The 20,147-nt window shown below is 41.7% G+C and overlaps 1 protein-coding gene across 6 annotated transcripts in view; it reads left to right on the top strand.

The window, feature by feature from the left end:
• PTPRG (protein tyrosine phosphatase receptor type G) overlaps positions 1-20,147 on the top strand; it is a 584,867-nt gene that overhangs the window by 319,690 nt on the left and 245,030 nt on the right. For all 6 annotated transcript variants that reach the window (XM_073350970.1, XM_073350965.1, XM_073350966.1 and 3 more), the window contains exon 3: positions 11,333-11,512. In XM_073350970.1, coding sequence (XP_073207071.1) covers positions 11,333-11,512 — 180 coding nt within the window. The remainder of the gene's footprint in view (positions 1-11,332; positions 11,513-20,147) is intronic.

Raw genomic sequence — 20,147 nt, forward strand, 5'->3', positions numbered from 1 at the left:
TTCCTTATGTGCACAGATCTAGAGATTGCAACTAAGCCTATGAGGGGACTATGTCTATGCACTAACATAGTGTTTTTCAGGTCCAGAGTGCTAAAAATGTTAGCCAGTCCTCACAACATCCCTCCATCTTATAGATAGAGAGAGACACTACAGCTGAGTGACTTGCCCACAATGCTAGAAAGGAGTCCTAGACAGCGGCAGGGTTAAATCACTGGGCGGGGTCCCGCTCTCATTACTCTTACCCGCACACTTGACTCATCACAGCAAGCCAGTGAGGTGCTCTCCAGCCCAGCAAGGATCAATGCCATACCAGGATCTGTCACAGGCCCTTGACTCAGGGTGCAATTTCTTGGTTAAACAGAAACTTAGGCAAAATAAAGTAGTTTCTGTGCCCAACATGGGCCACAGTTCCCACAGGCTTTCCCCCTCTCCTCTCTCACCCAGTTTCCTGGTGCAGGGACTCCTGCAAGAGGCTTTCTACTCCCTGTCGTTCTCATTACCCAGGCAATCTGCCCAGAGTCACCGAATAGCGGCGTGCTTCCTCTGCTCCAGGACCTCACCATAAAAGCTCCCTGCCAATCCCGAGCTCAGCTAAGCTCTTTCTGGCCTTTATAAGGATCGGTTGCTCTTTAGGCCATAATCATCTGACCTTGAGTCCTCACAGCCTCAGGTGGGAGGCAGCTTTGGACCAACTGGTTATTTGTTTTTTGTAACTGTTTGTCTTGTGTTCTTCTACTCTACACTCTTTGGGGCAGGAACTCTTTGCTATTCTCTGCTGTTCTGTGCCTAGCCCAAGGAGGTCTTCTGGCCAGGGCTTCTAGGCCCCTACAGAGACACAAATACTAATACATTTGCTTTCAAGGCCCAGGAACACAGCTATCATCCTTCCGGAGAAAGGGGACAAAACGGGGGACTCTGTTTGGAGCCTGCTAGGGATCATTGCTAGGTAGTCAATATGTGAGGCTCTGTCACCTTGCATGTACGCAGTATTCTATCTCCGCAGCACTTCCCTACGCTACCTGCTGAAGGAATACATGTCCAAACTCATCAATTAAACCTAGGTCTTCCCTGCAGCAATGCAAAGCCGTATCACTGAGCCACTGTTCTGACTCACAATGCACCTTTATATAGTAATTTTCATTACGATTTATGTGTAATCGTATTTTAAGAAAATGTATCTAATATGATATTTTTAAAAAGCATATTGGTCTTTTTTCCTATAGGCTTTTTACTCAGCTTGCATAGAAGTAAATTTATACTTTCACCATATAAATTAATCTTGTATTTTCTCCTCATACTGTAAATTATCACCTCATTCATGAAATGCAGCTCAGTGATGGGCAGTTTTTAAAAGGCCACAGAGGCAGACAGTTATATAGTGAATTGTGTGAGATGTCAGATAAAATGTGTTAAAAATGCAGCAAATTATGAAAAATAGAGGATGTAAATTGTATTCTCAGTCACTGGCTACCTATAGGCACATTCTATGTAATAACTTATTCTCCTACTCCATAAGTTCTGCATATTAATTTTATTGATACTGTTGTGCTGCGTGTTACATACGATGCAAGTATTGCTGAAATATTGCAGAAAGGTAAGGAACTCCCAAAGACATCAGTCATATCTTTCAGCAGTTTAATGCCAGTCACTCCCCTTATTTTTAAAAAAGCAATTTATCCACTCCACCTACGCTAATGCCATTTTCCTGTTTATAGTGGTAAATTATTTAGATCATGAATGCTAAATATTAGAATGTTTATATACAAAGCTTGTTTTGCTAATGATGGTAATTCCACTTTGCTACAAGCTTCCTGCATCATTTGTCTTAAGTTCTTGATGTTTTCTTATGTTGGCTATTTATTATACATTTGTGCCCTTGGCAGATGATCAGTACCATCGGAGCTTCATATAAGATTCATGAGAGTTTCATACAACATTCAAGAACAAAATTAGAATTTTGAAATTATATATGTATGTGAATATGCTTATATACACATCACGTGTGTAATATGTGTATATATATATATATTTATAATGTATATTTGTGTTGAGAATACAAGGAAAGAGAAAATATGTATGTTAGCAAGTTTTCTGCCAAAAGCAATTGTGAAACAATTTAAGGTTGTCATTAAAGAATGTAACAACAATAATTCTTCGCAACTATGACAGAGAAAATACAAATTTTAGATTAACATTTCAGAGGTGAATCACTCTGGCTTCAGGTTTAAAAGTTTCAAACAACACAGGGAAACATGCATCTAGGAGCGTGGCTTGAGGCTCTTATTTTTGCAAATCTCTTACTTATGTGATTAAACATGGCGGAAGTGATTAATCACTGACAGAATAAATCTTTTTTTAGGCATTGTCATAAATATAAAGGGAAGGGTAAACCCCTTTGAAATCCCTCCTGGCCAGGGGAAAGCTCCTCTCACCTGTAAAGGGTTAAGAAGCTAAAGGTAACCTCGCTGGCACCTGACCAAAATGACCAATGAGGAGACAAGATACTTTCAAAAGCTGGGAGGAGGGAGAGAAACAAAGGGTCTGTGTCTGTCTGTAGTCGTCTTGGCCGGGGACAGAACAGGAATGGAGTCTTAGAACTTTTAGTAAGTAATCTAGCTAGGTATGTGTTAGATTATGATTTCTTTAAATGGCTGAGAAAAGAATTGTGCTGAATAGAATAACTATTTCTGTCTGTGTATCTTTTTTGTAACTTAAGGTTTTGCCTAGAGGGGTTCTCTATGTTTTTGAATCTAATTACCCTGTAAGATATCTACCATCCTGATTTTACAGGGGGGATTTCTTTATTTCTATTTACTTCTATTTTTTATTAAAAGTCTTCTTGTAAAACACTGAATGCTTTTTCATTGTTCTCAGATCCAAGGGTTTGGGTCTGTGGTCACCTATGCAAATTGGTGAGGCTTTTTATCCAACATTTCCCAGGAAAGGGGGGGTACAAGTGTTGGGAGGATTGTTCATTGTTCTTAAGATCCAAGGGTCTGGGTCGGTAGTCACCTAGGCAAATTGGTGAGGCTTTTTACCAAACCTTGTCCAGGAAGTGGGGTGCAAGGTTTTGGGAAGTATTTTGGGGGGAAGGACGCGTCCAAACAGCTCTTCCCCAGTAACCAGTATTAGTTTGGTGGTGGTAGCGGCCAGTCCAAGGATAACGGGGGTAATATTTTGTACCTTGGGGAAGTTTTGACCTAAGCTGGTAAAGATAAGCTTAGGAGGTTTTTCATGCAGGTCCCCACATCTGTACCCTAGAGTTCAGAGTGGGGGAGGAACCTTGACAGGCATGCTTTTCTGTTAAAAAAGAAAATATTTAGACATTCCCTCTAGGTATGCTGGGAATAAATAGTTATGATTATTAACATTGTGATTGGCTAACAATTGTTAAAAGATTAATACTTCAAGTTTGTCTGTTCACCAGTCCAAACCTTCTTACTCTGTTACCCAGCAACCTTTTGATTATGAAGGACCCTGCTAGAGTTTACATGCCAAGGACTGCAATTGCAAATACCTCTCAGTGGATCTTGTCCTTGGTAGATGTTTCCTTCAGTTCTGTTATTCTCAAAGAACTGCCATCAATTGTTTGTTGTTCTTGCTCTCCATGAGCCCCTATCTGTACTGAGCTTGCAAAACCAAAAAGATGATGCTTATAACCTTGTTTAGGCCTCTGAGTGCAACTCTCCAGCATCTTGCTCTTGGTATTAGATCTCTCATTTTTCAAGCAGTAATTGGAATTTTCTGCAAGCGTGAGCCTCTCATGTTAAACAGAGTGATGACAGAGAATAATAAAATGAAAAGCCCTTTTCCCCTCAGGGTAGGAAATCCTTGGATCTTTGTTCAAACCAGCATTGTGATCTCTAACTACTTCCCTCTGTTTCTCCATCTTTTGGAGCTCGATACATTCTTTTTAGAACAACACAGGATAATTTCAGCAATTTCTCTACCAGTATAATAATTCAAACAACTCAACTGCTTCTTCTGTGATGGAAAGGCCTCTGAAAGATGCCACTGATTGTATCAAGGCTTCCAGGGATTTTTATACTTTTTACCCCTGCAGTCTCATGACAAATTACTTAGCAAGAGATAAGTCAGTCACTCAAAGTGTTCTTTCTTGCCTAATGTCTAAATGCCATCTTCCGGATTCATCTTGACTGCTTTCCTCTATACCTTCTTCAGTGGAGAGACTCAGGGTGCTGTGAATCAGCTGGTCCTATCTCCTGATTTAACCCTTTCAATTTGAGCGCCTCCTTCTTTAGGTGCTTTCCTAACCTTAGCATCACAAGGGCTTTTAAATTGCTACATTTATGGGGAAGTCTTGAATTATGTAGTCAAGTAGTATGTTTGAACCCTTTCTCCCAGTGAAGTGTTAAGACTGGGATTTCCAAAGGAACTTAAAAGTCTGCAGCTCCCATTGATTTCAGTGGTATTTGGGGGCCTAACTCACTTATGCCCTTTTAAAAATCCCAACCTCTAAGTAGAAAGTGTAACCGTGGAATTTAGAATTGGCACCAACTTCTTCATTATTCCTCAAGGTTATAGGAGGGTGCAAAGTTTACTTGATAGTAGGTAAGATTCTGAATCATATTTCATAAAGAGAGCTGGTACTTGCTGGGACAGGAGAATTATGGCAAGGGCGCTGATGTGGAGCTTTGGTGATTTAAGCCAGCAGCCTTGTTCAACAAAACTGTTAGTGTCCTTGGGCAGATCATATCTGCAAGTTTATGGGAAGGAGCAGTGCCTCTTTATTCCTTGCCCTGCCAGACTAGCAAGAGTCCTTACTTACTTCTGTCCCTGCGACAGCCTTGAGTCTGAGTATGCTGCTGACACGCAGCCATGAGCTGGTAAACAGCTTTTTTTGTTGAGAGACTGGTTCTTCCCATCAATCCCTAATAGTTGGTTTGGTGTTGACACTAAAAGAGATGTGGGATTCTTCCCTGCTAACCTCACTTGGATTGGAAGCTATCATGCCTTCACACATCAATGGTCCTATTTTCAAAAGTACCTAAATCATGTAGGAGCCTAGATCCTATTGACTTAGGCTCTTAATAGTCTCCTTAATCACCAATGCATTTCTGAAATTTGTACTCCCTCTAGTTGTTGTTTAAGCAGGCTTAAACCTCGTAGGAGGACTACCCAATGCCAAATGCCACTAGCAGCCTGCCTCCAGCCCAGCGAGAACAGGAACCTGACCATTTGCACACAATCTGGGCTTGCTAATTCTTGTAGATTGTGCCTTCATATGATGACAGTCCAGATTTGTTTTTTCTCTGCTCTGAAAAGCCAGACAAACTAGTTGAGCAATAGAGCTGGCTGGATATGGGTCAATGAAAAGAAGGGCAGGTTAGGAGGAATGAGAGGTACATATCTACCCCCACCACCAGTTTTTGATGGTTCTGTTGATATCTGCCTTGTACAGCTGTATGTTTCATATACTGTCACTCCTGGTCTGTACTGTTACTGATGAGTGGTATCCTGCAGGGATGGGATAGGTATCCCTACCATGTGCTCAAAGTAATTGAGCCTCAGTTAGGCTGTTGCTGAAGCCTAATTATAGAAATGTTAGGTCACTTTGCAAATGTCACTCCCATTTGCTATTGGAAATGAAGGATGTGTTAGGAGTCAAGGCAGTTGAGTGCTCTAACTGAGATTGTTGTGTAAGTGGGATCAAAAATTGGCCCATTGTGTGCCAGATCCGGGACTCAGAGTGAGATGACTAATGTCTAAGTGCAAGGAAAGTGAGATCTAGAAAAATAAATGTCATATTCTATCTTTATTTTCAACTTGTAAATGAATGATCAGCATAAGATAACTTGTAATTGGTGAACATCCACCAAACCACGTGTCAAATTTTAAGTGTGTTGTTATGTAAAGAAATTTATGAAGACCACAACTTTACATAAAGATAACTGAGCCGGTAATTGGAAAGTTAATGGAAATGAGGGAAATTTCAAAGTTGGAATATAAATGCAGCTTTAAAAAGTTATATTTTTAAACAATAGTTTAATGAAGGAAAAATAAATACATTTGACTGAGTAAAAAAATCCATGAAAGTTTATATCAGCTTTAATTAGATTTTGGCTGAATTCATTATTTTTAATGGTTTTTCATTAGTGAAGCATAGTCATTATTTGGGATGTATAGTAGCAGGAAGAAAAACAAGGTAATTTTGGATTCTATTTAAAGAACAGCTTATATATTAAAAGACTATTAATAAAAATCCTCCAGTAGCTGACAGAAAATTTTAGCATAAGAAAAGATTTTAGAGCTTCTGGTTGAACGAGGAACATTTCCTCTTCCTGAGGAAAACTTGATGTTCATTACGGAACCTAGCTAGGAAGCGACAAGTAGTTTCCGATGAGCATAAATGAAAGAAACCCTGACTGTTACGTGTTGCTTAAGATGCCTGAATTCATATGATGAAAGATGGTTGCACTCCTAAGATTACTGACCTAGGCTCTGAGCCCATACCACTAAAGTCAACAGGAGTTTTGCCATTAACTTCAATAGGAGTGTGGTCAAGTCACTGGAGACCAATCATGCAAAATTAGATTCTGAGGCTGCTGGCCCATGGAAGATCTGTAAACCTCTATAGCTCAGCAAACTCTTGAACTGTCAGAGAGAGTACTAACCACCACAGGATCCCGATTACAGCTATCCAGCGGCAGGAGGTGGAAAACCACTCTGCATGGGAGGAATTTCAAATCTTGGAGTTCCTGGGCCTTCCACAGGTAGCTGGTCTGTTTTGAAGGTCAGCTCAGGAGAGGAAAACAGGGCCGGAAGGCTTGACAACTCTGTCTATAAGGCAGTCAGTCAGAGAACGCAGGCCTCAGTGGGAAACTCTCAGTACAATGACTCGTAAGAGCGGGAAGCCTTCCCAATGATGCAAAATAAATGGGGTGAAACCATGCAAGTCTCTGTTCTTGATTCCTGTCCCCCCACCTCACCCAATGGTGACCCATCTACCTCCTATGTGAACAGTTACCCAATCCTGATCCTCTTGTTCCTACTCCCCTTGACCCCCTGTTTCATTAGCCTGGGGGTTAATGCAGCCCTTGTACCATAGCACATGCCATTACTCTGTTATGTTTGTAGTGTGTTGCTCATTGGACTTATTAGCACAAAATAGTGTAAAGGCTTATTCAGGTTAGATGGAGAGCTCCTCAGAGCAGGGGCATTCTCCTTGAGTGCTTGGAAAGTGCTTAGCACAGAATGGGTACTAACATTAATAACTAATGATGCTGAAGGTCACCGCCGTGCAGGTCTATAATATTTCTCTGCAGATATTCCTTCTGACACTAGAACTCAAGGACAGGGGTGGTTGACATTTTATTATAATTCACATGTATTCCTGGAGTTTCCTGGGGAAGCTTGTATTGTTTGTGAGTAGAGGAGGGCTTCCAGTGTGTCAAGTTTTGAACACTGAATTATTTGTCAGCCATTAAAAGCCCAATACAAATTCAACCCAAATTTTACTTGATTAAAATGGCGATGCTTGTTGCTGATCAAATGAAATGCAAATAGTTTTACGTTTCTCTGTTTCAGACCAGTAAATGTCACACGCAAGATGCAGGGATTTTTTTTTTACTAGGTTTAAGTTAAATGCAATCTTTATTTAGTGTCATGTTTTTATTTAAAAGCATTTATTTAAAGTTCTAAAAAACAAAGAATTCAATATAGCAGGACAGGTGCAACTGCGAATGATTAATTATATCATTCTCAGTACTTTATAAAGTGTCTAACACCGAAGAGATTTATACAGTGCAGAATGGCAATTGTGCTTTGATGTAGGGAATAGGTAATCAATACCTGCGAGCTTAGAAAGTGTTCTGTTTCCTCCACTAATGATGTAGGTTTTTTGCAAGGCAAGGGTGTCTGGAGCATGAGACACTTAGAAGAAGAATTAATTTGAAATCTGTAGTGGAAGATCAGTTTCAATTAAAACTCCACTTGAATGTACATGGAAAAAAGCAAGCTGTTACACTTAAACCTTTTGATGGTTATGAGCGTATAAATAAATCTGTGTGGGCTAACCTCTTGATTACATTTTTACAGGGTGTTAAGCTAATTTTTCCTGAGTGTGAAGTATTATTTATTTACCCCGATTCTCAAAATCTAAAAGAAAAATGTGTCCCCTTTATTGTCTTTTCAAACTGTTCTGTAAAAATGGTATGGGGGACAACCTCAGCTGCTAAAACTTGGCATAGCTCCATTGAAATCAATGGGACTATGCTGCTTTACACCAACGGTGGGATCTGGCCCTACATTTCTCACTATCAACAATTGCTGCCATTATAGTGCCGATCACATTGTGTGTAGCAATTTGCATGCCACGCTTGCATGCAGTGGAAACGGTCAGTTAGTGGAACTAGAGCGTTTCAAAAAGTTCTGAAAGAAAATTAATGAAAAATCCCCAATTTAAAAAAAATCCCATGGTGATTCTAAATAGCAAGTCTTAAACTTAGCCTTGTGACAGTAATATGCAATGGCAGGACTCTCAACCACAGCACAGCTTTCAGTTGTGGGTTTGAATTGCTCAGTGTGTTATTGCATTACTTTTTTTTTTAATAATTCAGCACCAGTATGGAAGCATTTTATGCATATAACAATAATACTACTACATAAAGATGCAGCTGCACTTCCATTAGTAAATCCTAGATTTAGATCCAAAGGGAGCTGGTAATTGTTTAGAAGGAGATTATCAATTATTAAAGCAATACAGAGAGGGTAAAATTTTTAAAATCCTGTAGACGATTTAGGAGCCCAAATCCTGCTTTCAGTTGTGACTTAGGTTCCCAAGGGAGTTAGGGACCTAAATATCTATGAGCATCTAGGCCTTAGAAGCATAAATCTCATTGAAAGTCGATGGGACTTATGCTCCAAAGTGCCTAAGTCACTTTTAAAAATGGGACTTAGTTTTGCTGAGTCACTTAGGCACTTTGGAAAATTTTACTCATATGTCAAATCAAATTAACAAGACATTTTCTCTGCAAATTAGTCAACAGTTCTGATTTTTGAAAAGGTATGTGCCTTGCAAATGTCCATAAAGGAACAACCCTACAGTCCTTATTCAGGCAAATCTCCCACTGATTGCAATGGTCACCAAAGCATTGTGGGTGGGTGCAATGCGATCTCTCAGGCCTTCTTTGCCCCCAGCTGGAGGCATTGGCAATCTGACACCCGCCTGCTCAGGGACAACCCGCTCAGGCCAAGCTATCAACAAGACACAATCCTCCAGAGGCCAAGAAGGGCCAGGAGGAGACAGTGACAAATTGGGATCCAGAAGGCCAGTTAAGACGGCCTACATGCTTCTTCTCAAGAGCACTAAGTGAGACTGTGGCAGAGGAGGGGTGCCTCAGAACTAGCCCAGAATCCCAGGGCCTTAGCTTCAAGTACTTGCCTTTGATGTATGTTTGTTTGTTTGTAGGAGCAGCCCGGCAAATTCTGAGTTTGTTACTGTTTGACTCTTCAAAGACTGATACTGAGCTTACACTGTGGGCTACCACAACAGGTGAACTGAGGCAGCAAGTGCCTGCAGTGCCAAGCTTGGCCCAGCAGGGGGCACTGCATTGCAGCCCTGCGGGAGACGGTGGGGTTTTCAAAAGCTACTAATTCCTATTTGAGTGGTATAACTCCCATTGTCTTCAATGGAAGGACTGTTAGGCCCATGGTGAACACTTTGGAAATCCAGATCTTTGTCTGAATTTGTAACAATACCAACACGTGATAGCTTGAGAGTTATCTGCACTACTGGGCCTTTTGAAATGTAACACAAATTTCATTGCCATTTTAATGCAAACTTGCTTGTAGGCTAAGTGGCCAACTAATACGCCACAAAACAGTTATGCATTAGAACACTTTTGATAAGGAAAGTCCCTCTAGAAACAGAACATGTTTAGGATTTAATAATTGAGTTCCCTTTAATTGGGAATTCATTTAAAGTGGCTTTTACTAAGAGTATAAGCTGAAAATGATGGATGCCAGGCTGTGGCAGCTGTCTGGGGACTCCCAGGCCTGGGTTCAAGACCTGGGACATCACAACAGGACCATCCCCAGTTGTCCAGACCCAGCTTCTGACAGTCAGAAGTCTAGAGACACTCAAAAGCATGGTGTTGCATCGCTGCCCATCATAAAAGATTAGGGTTGGAAGAGACCTCAGGAGGTCATCTAGTCCAGCTCACTGTTCAAAGCAGGACCAACACCAACTAAATCATCCCACCAGGGCTTTTCAAGCTGGGCCTTAAAAACCTCTAAGGATGGAGATTCCACCACCTCCCTAAGGTAACTCATTCCAGTGCTTCACCACTCTCCTAGTGAAATAGTGTTTCCTAATATCCAACCTAGACCTCCCACCACTGCACCTTGAGACCATTGCTCCTTGTTCTGTCATCTGCCACCCCTGAGAATAGCCAAGCTCCATCCTCTTTGGAATCCCCTTTCAGGTAATTATCTCACTTTACAAACTGTAAAAATCCCCTTCCTGCTGTATAAAAATAAAAATGGGGGGAGAGAGGATGGAGAAGTGTCAGTTCCTGGCACTGTTTCTGTGGTTGGCTAGCTATCCTATATCAAGCAAACACTGCTGTGCAAGGTGTACGGATATGTATGCAAGACACTGCTGATCTATCCATGGTGCATCACACTGCTACTATTTGACTTTGGGGGGAGATTTGGAAGAATAATTTAATCAGCTGAGAAATTATGTGAAAACAAATTTGAGTAGTGAGAAAAATAAAAGCATGAAAAAGGACAAATGGTAGAAGACAGTTCTGTGCTGTTACTCTCCTCTACCATTTCTCCTTCCTGTAGTTTATTTTTTGTACTACCCAAGTTTGTTCACACTTAATTTCTCAGTTGATTTAAATGAAGTTCTCCCCCCGTTGCCTGCTTTTAGAACCTCAAATAAAATAGCAGTTATTTAAGGTCGTATTATCTTAACCTGTCACACAAACTAGAGTTAATGCCTTATTAGTATATTAATTATCTAATGCAAACAGGTAAGCTACATAACTTCCTACTCTTTCTCTAGCTATTTGAAAGTTCCTGTAACATCATACTGACTCATAAGTTGGTCATGAAAGGGTTAGTGAATTGCAGATAATTTTATAGAAGGGCAATTTAAAATGACAGTATTGTTGCTTATTGCAAGAAGCAAAATTTGAGCACTGTATAAAGTTAATGGATTTCAGTCTCTTCGTAGGTTGCATGCAGGAAATGTAGCAGCAGTGTAGTTACCTTGGGAGCTAAAATGCTTGCTGCCTTACTTAAGGATAGTCTGGTAACTGTTGGCCCATCAGAACAATAAGTTGTTGGTCTTTTCTTTTAACAGGTACTTATGGTCCTGAGCACTGGGTTACTTCAAGTGTGGACTGTGGAGGCACTCACCAGTCTCCAGTAAACATCATAGACCATCAGGCACGTGTGGGAGATGAATATCAAGAATTACAGCTTGATGGTTTTGACAACGAATCCTCTAACAAGACATGGATGAAAAACACTGGGAAAACTGGTATGTTCTTTCCTGTTTGTCTCCGTAAGCCTGCCTTCAATCAATTAATAACTCAAGCCATAAATTTAAAAAACAAACAAACCCACAAAGACATCCCATTGTTCTGTTTAATCCTAACGTGAGAACTTCCCAATATAAGTTGCCAGGCCGCTATCTCTGCATTCTGTGCAGAATTAGTGCAGTAGATCAGTTTTTAACAGTTTTTTAAGTTCATCCCCCGTATAAACCATTTTCTTGGCAGCCAAATGAATATCACAGTAAAGACCTGTAACTCTCTGTGTGAGAGTTAGAAGGTGTAACCTTGAATTACCCGCTAAGGGAGGCTATAGCATCCAGTAGTGAAGAGTGCCAAAATGCAAGGCTCAAAGGTATTCTTATGAATAAAAGAAAAGACTAGGAGTTAGGAGGTTCTCACGCAGAAAGGGCAATAGATGGGCAAAGTGATGTAGTAGTGATTAATATCTTGTGGATACTATTACAGCCCCGAATACTGCACTGTAACTGCACTTCTCTTCTGCCCCTTTTTTATAATTGTTTTATAAAAGAACAGTCTGAAGACGTTGCTTATTTGTACCAAAAATTCAATGGTTCACCTAAAGGTCAAGGTTAATTTATCTACAAAGTTATTTGCATTTGCTTGCACTTGAATACTGAAATTGTGAAAAGCAGAAATCATAAGGTCTGCCTCCTCAGTTGTCAAGGTCAAGAATTTTTAGGTAATTGAATTAAATCTATAATTAATTCATTTTATTTATTAAATCTATTTTTAAATCCTTGTTAATATTCAACATGTGTCTCTGAAGTACTTTATATCATGTTTCTCTAGTTAAGGGTCTGCTCACATATGCAGTAGATGTCATACCTCAGGGGGTGTAGCACAGACTTGGAGTACTTCCACTGAATTCATTGGGCTTTGGATCAGAGCCCTAGATACTAGCCACAGATCCATTTTGCCTCATTTATTGAATTCAGAATCCTTTGGCCTACATAGAGATTTTGAGACTTCCTCTAGTTAATGAAGGGTCCAGTGGCTAGGGTGCCAGCTGGGTTTGTAGGAAAATGGGGTTCATTTCTCTCCTTTGCCACAGACTTCCTATGTGACCCTAGGCAAGTCACTTAGCCTCCCAGTGCCTCAGTTCCCCATCTGTAAAACAGGGATAATAGCCCTGCCCTGCCACAGAGAGGTGTTGTGAGGATAAATACATTGAAGATTGGGAGGCACTCGGATACTCAGATGGTGGTAGAAACCATACAAGTACCTGAAGTATCAAAAATAGGACTGTATCTAATCAATCAGATTCTTTGTAAGAATATTACTATGACATTTGAAGGAAACCAGCAAAAGAATGGAAAGATAAACCATTCTAGAAAGCATCAGGTAGACAATGCCATGGCGGTGCTGTGTTCACACACGAACTCTGGATGGCCAGAGGTGAGAGGTGTTTCGGATACATCTGCCAGTAAGGCCCTGTCCTAAGAGGTGAAGTTGAAGGGAGCGGAAGGTGCAGAATCAGGCCCCAGCGGGGAGGTAGCGTATCAAACCAGTGGTGAGAGCAATCTGAGGTAGGACACCAAATACAGTCTTTGACAAGTGTTATTAAAATTTGACTGGTATGGATTGGAGGAGAAAATAACTTCTGGTTCTGATTCTACTGTCTCAAACAGTATCTAGCCAGCAAGTTAAAGAAGTATGGGCTGGATGAATGGACTATAAGGTGGATAGAAAGCTGGCTAGATTGTTGGGCTCAACAGGTAGTGATCAATGGCTCCATGTCTATTTGGCAGCCGGTATCAAGTCGAGTGTCCCAAGGGTCGGTCCTGGGGCCGGTTTTGTTCAATATCTTCATAAATGATCTGGAGGATGGTGTGGATTGCACCCTCAGCAAGTTTGCAGATGACACTGAACTGGGAGGAGAGGTAGATACGCTGGAGGGTAGCGATAGGATACAGAGGGACCTAGACAAATTGGAGGATTGGGCCAAAAGAAATCTGATGAGGTTCAATAAGGATAAGTGCAGGGTCCTGCACTTAGGACGGAAGAATCCCATGCACCACTACAGACTAGGGACCGAATGGCTAGGCAGCAGTTCTGCACAAAAGGGCTTAGGGGTTACAGTAGTCGAGAAGCTGGATATGAGTCAACAGTGTGCCCTTGTTGCCCAGAAGGCCAATGGCACTTTGGGGTGTATAAGTAGGGGCATTGTCAGCAGATCGATGGATGTGATCGTTCCCCTCTTTTCGACACTGGTGAGGTCTCATCTGGAGTACTGTGTCCAGTTTTGGGCCCCATACTACAAGAAGGATGTGGAAAAATTGGAAAGAGTCCAGCGGAGGGCAACAAAAATGATTAGGGGACTGGAACACATGAGTTATGAGGAGAGGCTGAGGGAACTGGGGATGTTTAGCCTGCGGAAGAGAAGAATGAGGGGGGATTTGATAGCTGCTTTCAACTACCTGAAAGGGGGTTCCAAAGAGGATGGCTCTAGACTGTTCTCAGTGGTAGCAGATGACAGAACAAGGAGTAATGGTCTCAAGTTGCAGTGGGGGAGATTTAGGTTGGATATTAGGAAAAACTTTTTCACTAGGAGGGTGGTGAAACACTGTAATGTTTCACTAGGGAGGTGGTGGAATCTCCTTCCTTAGAAGTTTTTAAGGTCAGGCTTGACAAAGCCCTGGCTGGGATGATTTAATTGGGGATCGGTCCTGCTTTGAGCAGGGGTTGGACTAGATGACCTCCTGAGGTCCCTTCCAACCCTGATATTCTACAATTCTATTGTGTCTCTCGTCTAGGAGTCTCCAGATGCAAATGACAACTGCAAATATTATTGTTGTTAATGTTGTTGCAAATGTCAATCATTTAGCCTCCCCTTGTCATTTTGAGGTAGATAAGTAGCAGCATCCCACTTCACTGAAACTGAAGGGTTAAATGACTTGCCCAACATCATATAAAAAGTCTGTGGCATCTCCCAATTTCCAGTCCTCTGCTTCAATCTTTAGCCCATACCTCCTTGATGACTGTTGTTTCATAATTAAAAAAAAGAAAGGGGAAGAATGTAGTTTTCCTCTTAAAATGGAAATGTGTCCTTTGTCCTTTGGGTACATTTTAAAAAAATCAATAAAAGTGAATGTGTACAGTTTTCTGCTACAGTCAGAAATGTTTGTACCTTCTTCGATACTCTGAGCTATGTGTCCTCTTTGTAGCAAAATGATTCTGGAAGGGCTGAGGTCTACAATAGCTTACTACTTAAATATACCTTGTATGTTACCTTCCCTGCCCTCCAGCTTTGCGGAGGAAAAATGTTTGTAGTAACCAGCAACTGGTATCGCTAGAAACAGAAAGAAAAACCGAACACTGGATAGTGTGTGAGGGAAGACACTGATAGCTGCCTAGCTGCATGTGTAGCAGGAACAGGAATATGCAGGGAGTTTTTCCAAGTTTCTTGTGGGCAGAAATGAAGGCCATGCCTTTCCTCACATGCTCTGTGTGCTTTTCACACATATTGCAAAGTGCCATAGAGTCCCACCGCAATGAACAGTAAGCACAACGCATGGGCAGGAATTGTCCTCCGTGTTTCATGGACAGTAATGTAGGTGGTGGCCATCCCCTCTCCATCAGCCACTGTTATTGTCGTACAAGGATGATTATCTGATCTGAGGGGCATGGCACCCCTGGTTTGAATTTGGGATTCCTGCTCCCAGGCGGGCTGCCTACCAAGGCTGAAGAGCCCTGCTTGTCCTGAGCAGTCTGGTTTCTTTAAAGGCACCAGACTTGACACTGCTACTATGTTTGAATTGTTCACACTGGGGTGTGGATTTTTGCTGGCAGGCTAACACCTCTCAGAACATCAGTGATCAGCTGTCCCTTTTATGTAGTACCGTATGTCCTTTTCTCAGAGGTGTGCACACAGTCTTTTTAGCTTTGATGTCTATTCTAAGGCATTGTGCTGAGTCTGTCAACATGCTGCCTGAGCACCAGTCGCTCCTCCCGTATTTTCTCAGGCCCCACCCCATTCCCTGGGTTTGCAGGATGTTTTTGCTGGGAGGAATTCTGAATTGGAAGTGTGGTGCAGCAGCAAACCAAGTAGGATAGGTAGAAGGTAGTGGCAGATTTTGTAGTCAATTGCTATGCTTTTTGGCACAAGAATCATGGAACCAGCTGGCCCCATAAGACCTTTATATTACATACTGACACAGTCAATCAACTAAATGTCCATTTAAGCAATAGTGACACAAGCAGGACATTTCTTAGCAGTTCATACTCTGGGTGGAGGAGGTGAGGTTCCAAGGCAAAGTCAAAGGCTCTTAGCCTAGTATCAGGGGGCAGCCGTGTTAGTCTGTATCCACAAAAACAACAAGGAGTCCGGTGGCACCTTAAAGACTAACAGATTTATTTGGGCATAAACTTATGCCCAAATAAATCTGTCTTTAAGGTGCCACCAGACTCCTTGTTGCTCTTAGCCTAGACACTCTAACTGCCAGGAAACACCTGACTCAGATATTGGTTTTGCTGATACATTACTAAAATATTTTCCTTAAAAAGGAAAGAAATTACTTTTTATGTACTAAAAAGTTACATTTGAAATGCATGTGGCTACAGTTGCTGTGTGAGCTCTGCAGTACTGGGTTTGCCCTAGGAGATAAAGAACCGTATGGTAACCCATAAGAAAGCAGGACTTCAATGTGAATATGCAAATAAATTCAGTTAAGGCCTTGTCTACTTTAGGAGGATTTAGTTATAGTGGTAGGGCAAAACTCTGTAGTGTGGATGCAGTATAATAGTGCGTATCTTGTATAATTGAGGCCGGTTTCCCTGACTGGCATAACTGTCAGCACAGTTATACCAGTATCACTGTTTTACACTATGGCTTTTACTGAGATAGCTATGCTGCTAAAACCATGAAATGCAGACCAGCCCTAAGGCTGAATATTTTTAATGTATGTTCTGTTGTTCCTAGGTTTTCCAGTGGGAGCAGCACCTCCTACTATTGCTGATAAACATTGCTATTCTAACCCCTAGTCACTTAGAACTTGACAAATTTCTTCCCTTTTGGAATGGAACTTACCAAATATAATTGCAAGAAGGGTGTTTTTGTTCATTAGTTTTAACATGCCAGGGTCACCTTTTTGGCTGACACAGTGGGGAATGAACCAGTAATTTCTGGCATTGAAATTACGAGCCTCTACAGCTTGAACTAAAGAGCTGGCTTTGGCAGCTGTATGTTGTAACAGACCCCTGTTTTCTGTGGATCAGGAGAGGGAAACTATACAGCACATCCTGACCAGTGGGTTGCATGAGCAAAAACAATCCACGGGTTTCAGAGCATCAGGAGAGTAGAAAAAATACATTTTCCTCTTCATGGAAAAATTCTATTTTTGATTGTTCTGGTCACAAACTACCTCGAGAAAGAGAGTTGAAAATTGATGTGGAAATAGTCTGAATTGGGAAAACTGCCCTTCATGTTCCAGTGAAAATTGGTCAGATTAAACCCACTGAAAACCATGCTTATGTATGCATAGTACTGTTGGCATGCTCTTTCAGCCCTTCATAGCAGCGTTCAGAGAGAAGGTAGGATGCACCAAGCATTCAGTGTGCAGCTAAATTTGCAGCACAGAGTAAACGAATTCATAATACACCTTGCATGGTAAAAGCCACACATCTCCTAAGGCTTGTAGGTTGAGGGAGCCATCCTGTGAACTATTGAGAAGGGGATTTTGGTGATGTGTAAGTCCAGTAACTCCACATTCTGTAATTCTGGTTTTTCTATTATCTTCTTTGAAAACCAAAAAACCCTAGGGAACTCCACTTCAATGTTAGCATTTCCTAACTCTTGTCTCCTTTAAACATGCAACCTTAACATTCTCTTAATGTTGCAATTTTTTGATGGAATTGTATACGGTGTTCTGAGATCCCTGCAATCTTCATAAGAAAGGGTATGTTATGTACAGTTGTCAGTCCAGATGTCTGCAGCCTTAGCTCTGCATTCCCTAGTATTTTTAAATCTAAGTCTGGATATTAGCAATACTGTACTTTGAAATAGGGTGGCCACTCACCCCCAGAATACTGGACATTCCAGTCCTTCCAGAAACAGTATGGGCCCACCCCCCCGTCTGTGTGACCCCCCTCCGCCCGCCTCTCCCCACATGACCTCACATACCTGCATGTGTGAAGTCACGCTCCAAGTCCAGTTTTGTCTCAGTGGTGGAACAGGGGACAGACCTTGAAAAACAGGACTGTTTGGCTTAAAGCTGGACGAATGGCCTGCCTACTTTGAAATGACTTTCAATGGGCTGATTCTTCTACTGTGTTCCCTGGCTAAATCATTGTGTAAAGACAAAATATCAAGAAGTCTCATACTGTGGTACTTGAATATTGTGGTTCTGGGTAATGCTAGAAATAGTTTACATTCAGGAAAATCTGTTGGCCATAACAGAGTGCTGCTGAGGCAGGGAGATGGTGGAGTGGACATGTCCTATGACACCGGGTAGTAAGAAATACTGTAAAACGAACAATTAGATGAACATTTCAGATTGTACGTCCTCCTAATTATCCTTTTAATTATTCATCTAAAACAAGTAAAATGACCCCTGACAGAGCCATAAATGATTTAGATACTATCAAATATTTATAAGATGCAACCGAAATCCCCACTGTGCATTGTAACAGATGCACTTGAATCTGCTTTCTCGGATTCCTCATCATGTGCAATTTTATGTGTGGGATTTATAACCGATTGAATACAGTCTGCAGTATTTTAAAAAGCAAGTGAGATGTTTCAGGGAGGAAGAAAGGTGTGGTGCTTTCAGTCACTTCTTTGATTTAATGGGCATAATTTAGAATAAAGATGGAGGGCCAGATTTGGTGCAAATAGTCTGTAGGTGGTGAGCAGCGAATTTCCCCTGTTGCAGGTGAACTCCCTGCTTGTACCAGTAGAGGCTGCAGCTAGTTCCTGCCCCGTATACTTCCCCAAGCCACCTGGACAAATTGAGAGGGATGTGTCAGGAGACTAAGGAACAGAGCTCCACTATATCAGTGGTGCAACTTTAGAGGTGCTGCTGGGCTGCTGTAATTGCATCAGGGCTAGATCTGACACTGGAAATCAGGGAAGTGTAACTAGCTCCCTCACATACCTGCACCTGCTCCTCTGCTGAACAGAGCTTCAGTACAGGAGAGATTCTAGCCTGTATGATTTCCATTTCACATTATTTCACAACTATCCTGTTTGTTTTTCGGCACTGAGTAAAACTTTTCCATTGGCACATAATAAACATGGATTTATATGATTTGAGTTCATCTGCGTCTGTTGTGATGACACAGTTTGGTTAAGAATGCCTGAATACTCGTTGGCTGTGTTTTTCATGGAAACTTTTCATCCTGAGGTTCCAAACGCAGTAGGTGCTGCTCCCTAGCTACTTTTAGGAGAACTACTTTGGGATAAAAACTATTATAAATAGATTTAAAAAATCCCTTTTATTGTTAAACAGGGGTTTTGTAAGGGGAATTTTTGTAAGAAACTTTCACTTGGTCCCCTGTATCTCCTAAAAAGGGGAGGAATAGAAATGAAAGATGATCTTGTAGTTAAAACAACAGACAGGGGTTTGGGAGACCTGGAGTTAATTCTCAGTTCTCCAGACTTCTTCTGGGAACTTGGGCCAAGTCACTTAATCTCTCTGTGTGTCAGTTCCCCAACTGTAAAATGGACATAATAATACTTCCTATCTCCGACCTTTCATTATAAGTTCACCGGGGTCGGGACTAAGTATACATGCAGTGCCTAACACAATGGGACCCTGCTCTCTGTTAGGGCCTCTGACTGCTACTGCTATGTCAAATACAAATGACTATGGAAGTTAAATATTTAGCCCTTACTTTAAACAGTACATTAATGGTGAGGACACATGTAACAGACATGACTTGCATTGCCTGAGGCACTACTGGGAGGTGCTCAGATACTACAGGGAGGAGCTCAGTGTAAGAACCAATAAAGAATTAAACAGGAGAGGGGTTAAGGAAAGTGAATGTAAAGGGGGAAGATGGAGGTGTGGAGGGGCCAAATTTAGTTCATCTGAGGGTCTGTCTACACAGCAAACAAAAGCTCTGCACGATGTAGCCTACTCGAGCTAGCTTGAACCCAGCTAGTGCAGGTAACATTAGCAGTGAAGTCAGCACGGCAAGGGCTTTAGAGCAGGCTAACAAGCTGAGTACATACCCAGGTTCTTTTGCGCTGTCTTCACCGCTGCGGTCACTCTCAAGTAGGCTACTGCTGGTGAAGAGCTTTCGTTGGGTGGACAGACCCTGAGATAGGGGAGCGCAGTTTGGAGGAGGCGTTTAGGGGAGGCTCGCTGAGGTGGTGTCTGCCTGTCCTGCAAGGTTATGTTGTGTCTCAAACACTCCTCCAACAGATACACTCAGCTCCACGGTTGTGTTGATTGCACACCTGGAAAGTGGAAAGTTCTGATGACCCTCCCTTTGAATTCTAAAGAATGGCATTTCATGCAAAGTGCCCTTTGATCGTTCCAGGCAGACACCATCCTTTTATCTCTGTGCCTTAATGCAGCTAATTGCTTTTTAATGAAAGCAGACTCCCTTGCTAGAGAAATAAACTCTTAACACAGTGCCTCAGAAGGCAAGTTTGAA

Source organism: Lepidochelys kempii, chromosome 7 (genome assembly GCF_965140265.1).
Source record: "Lepidochelys kempii isolate rLepKem1 chromosome 7, rLepKem1.hap2, whole genome shotgun sequence".
Lineage (NCBI taxonomy): Eukaryota > Metazoa > Chordata > Testudines > Cheloniidae > Lepidochelys > Lepidochelys kempii.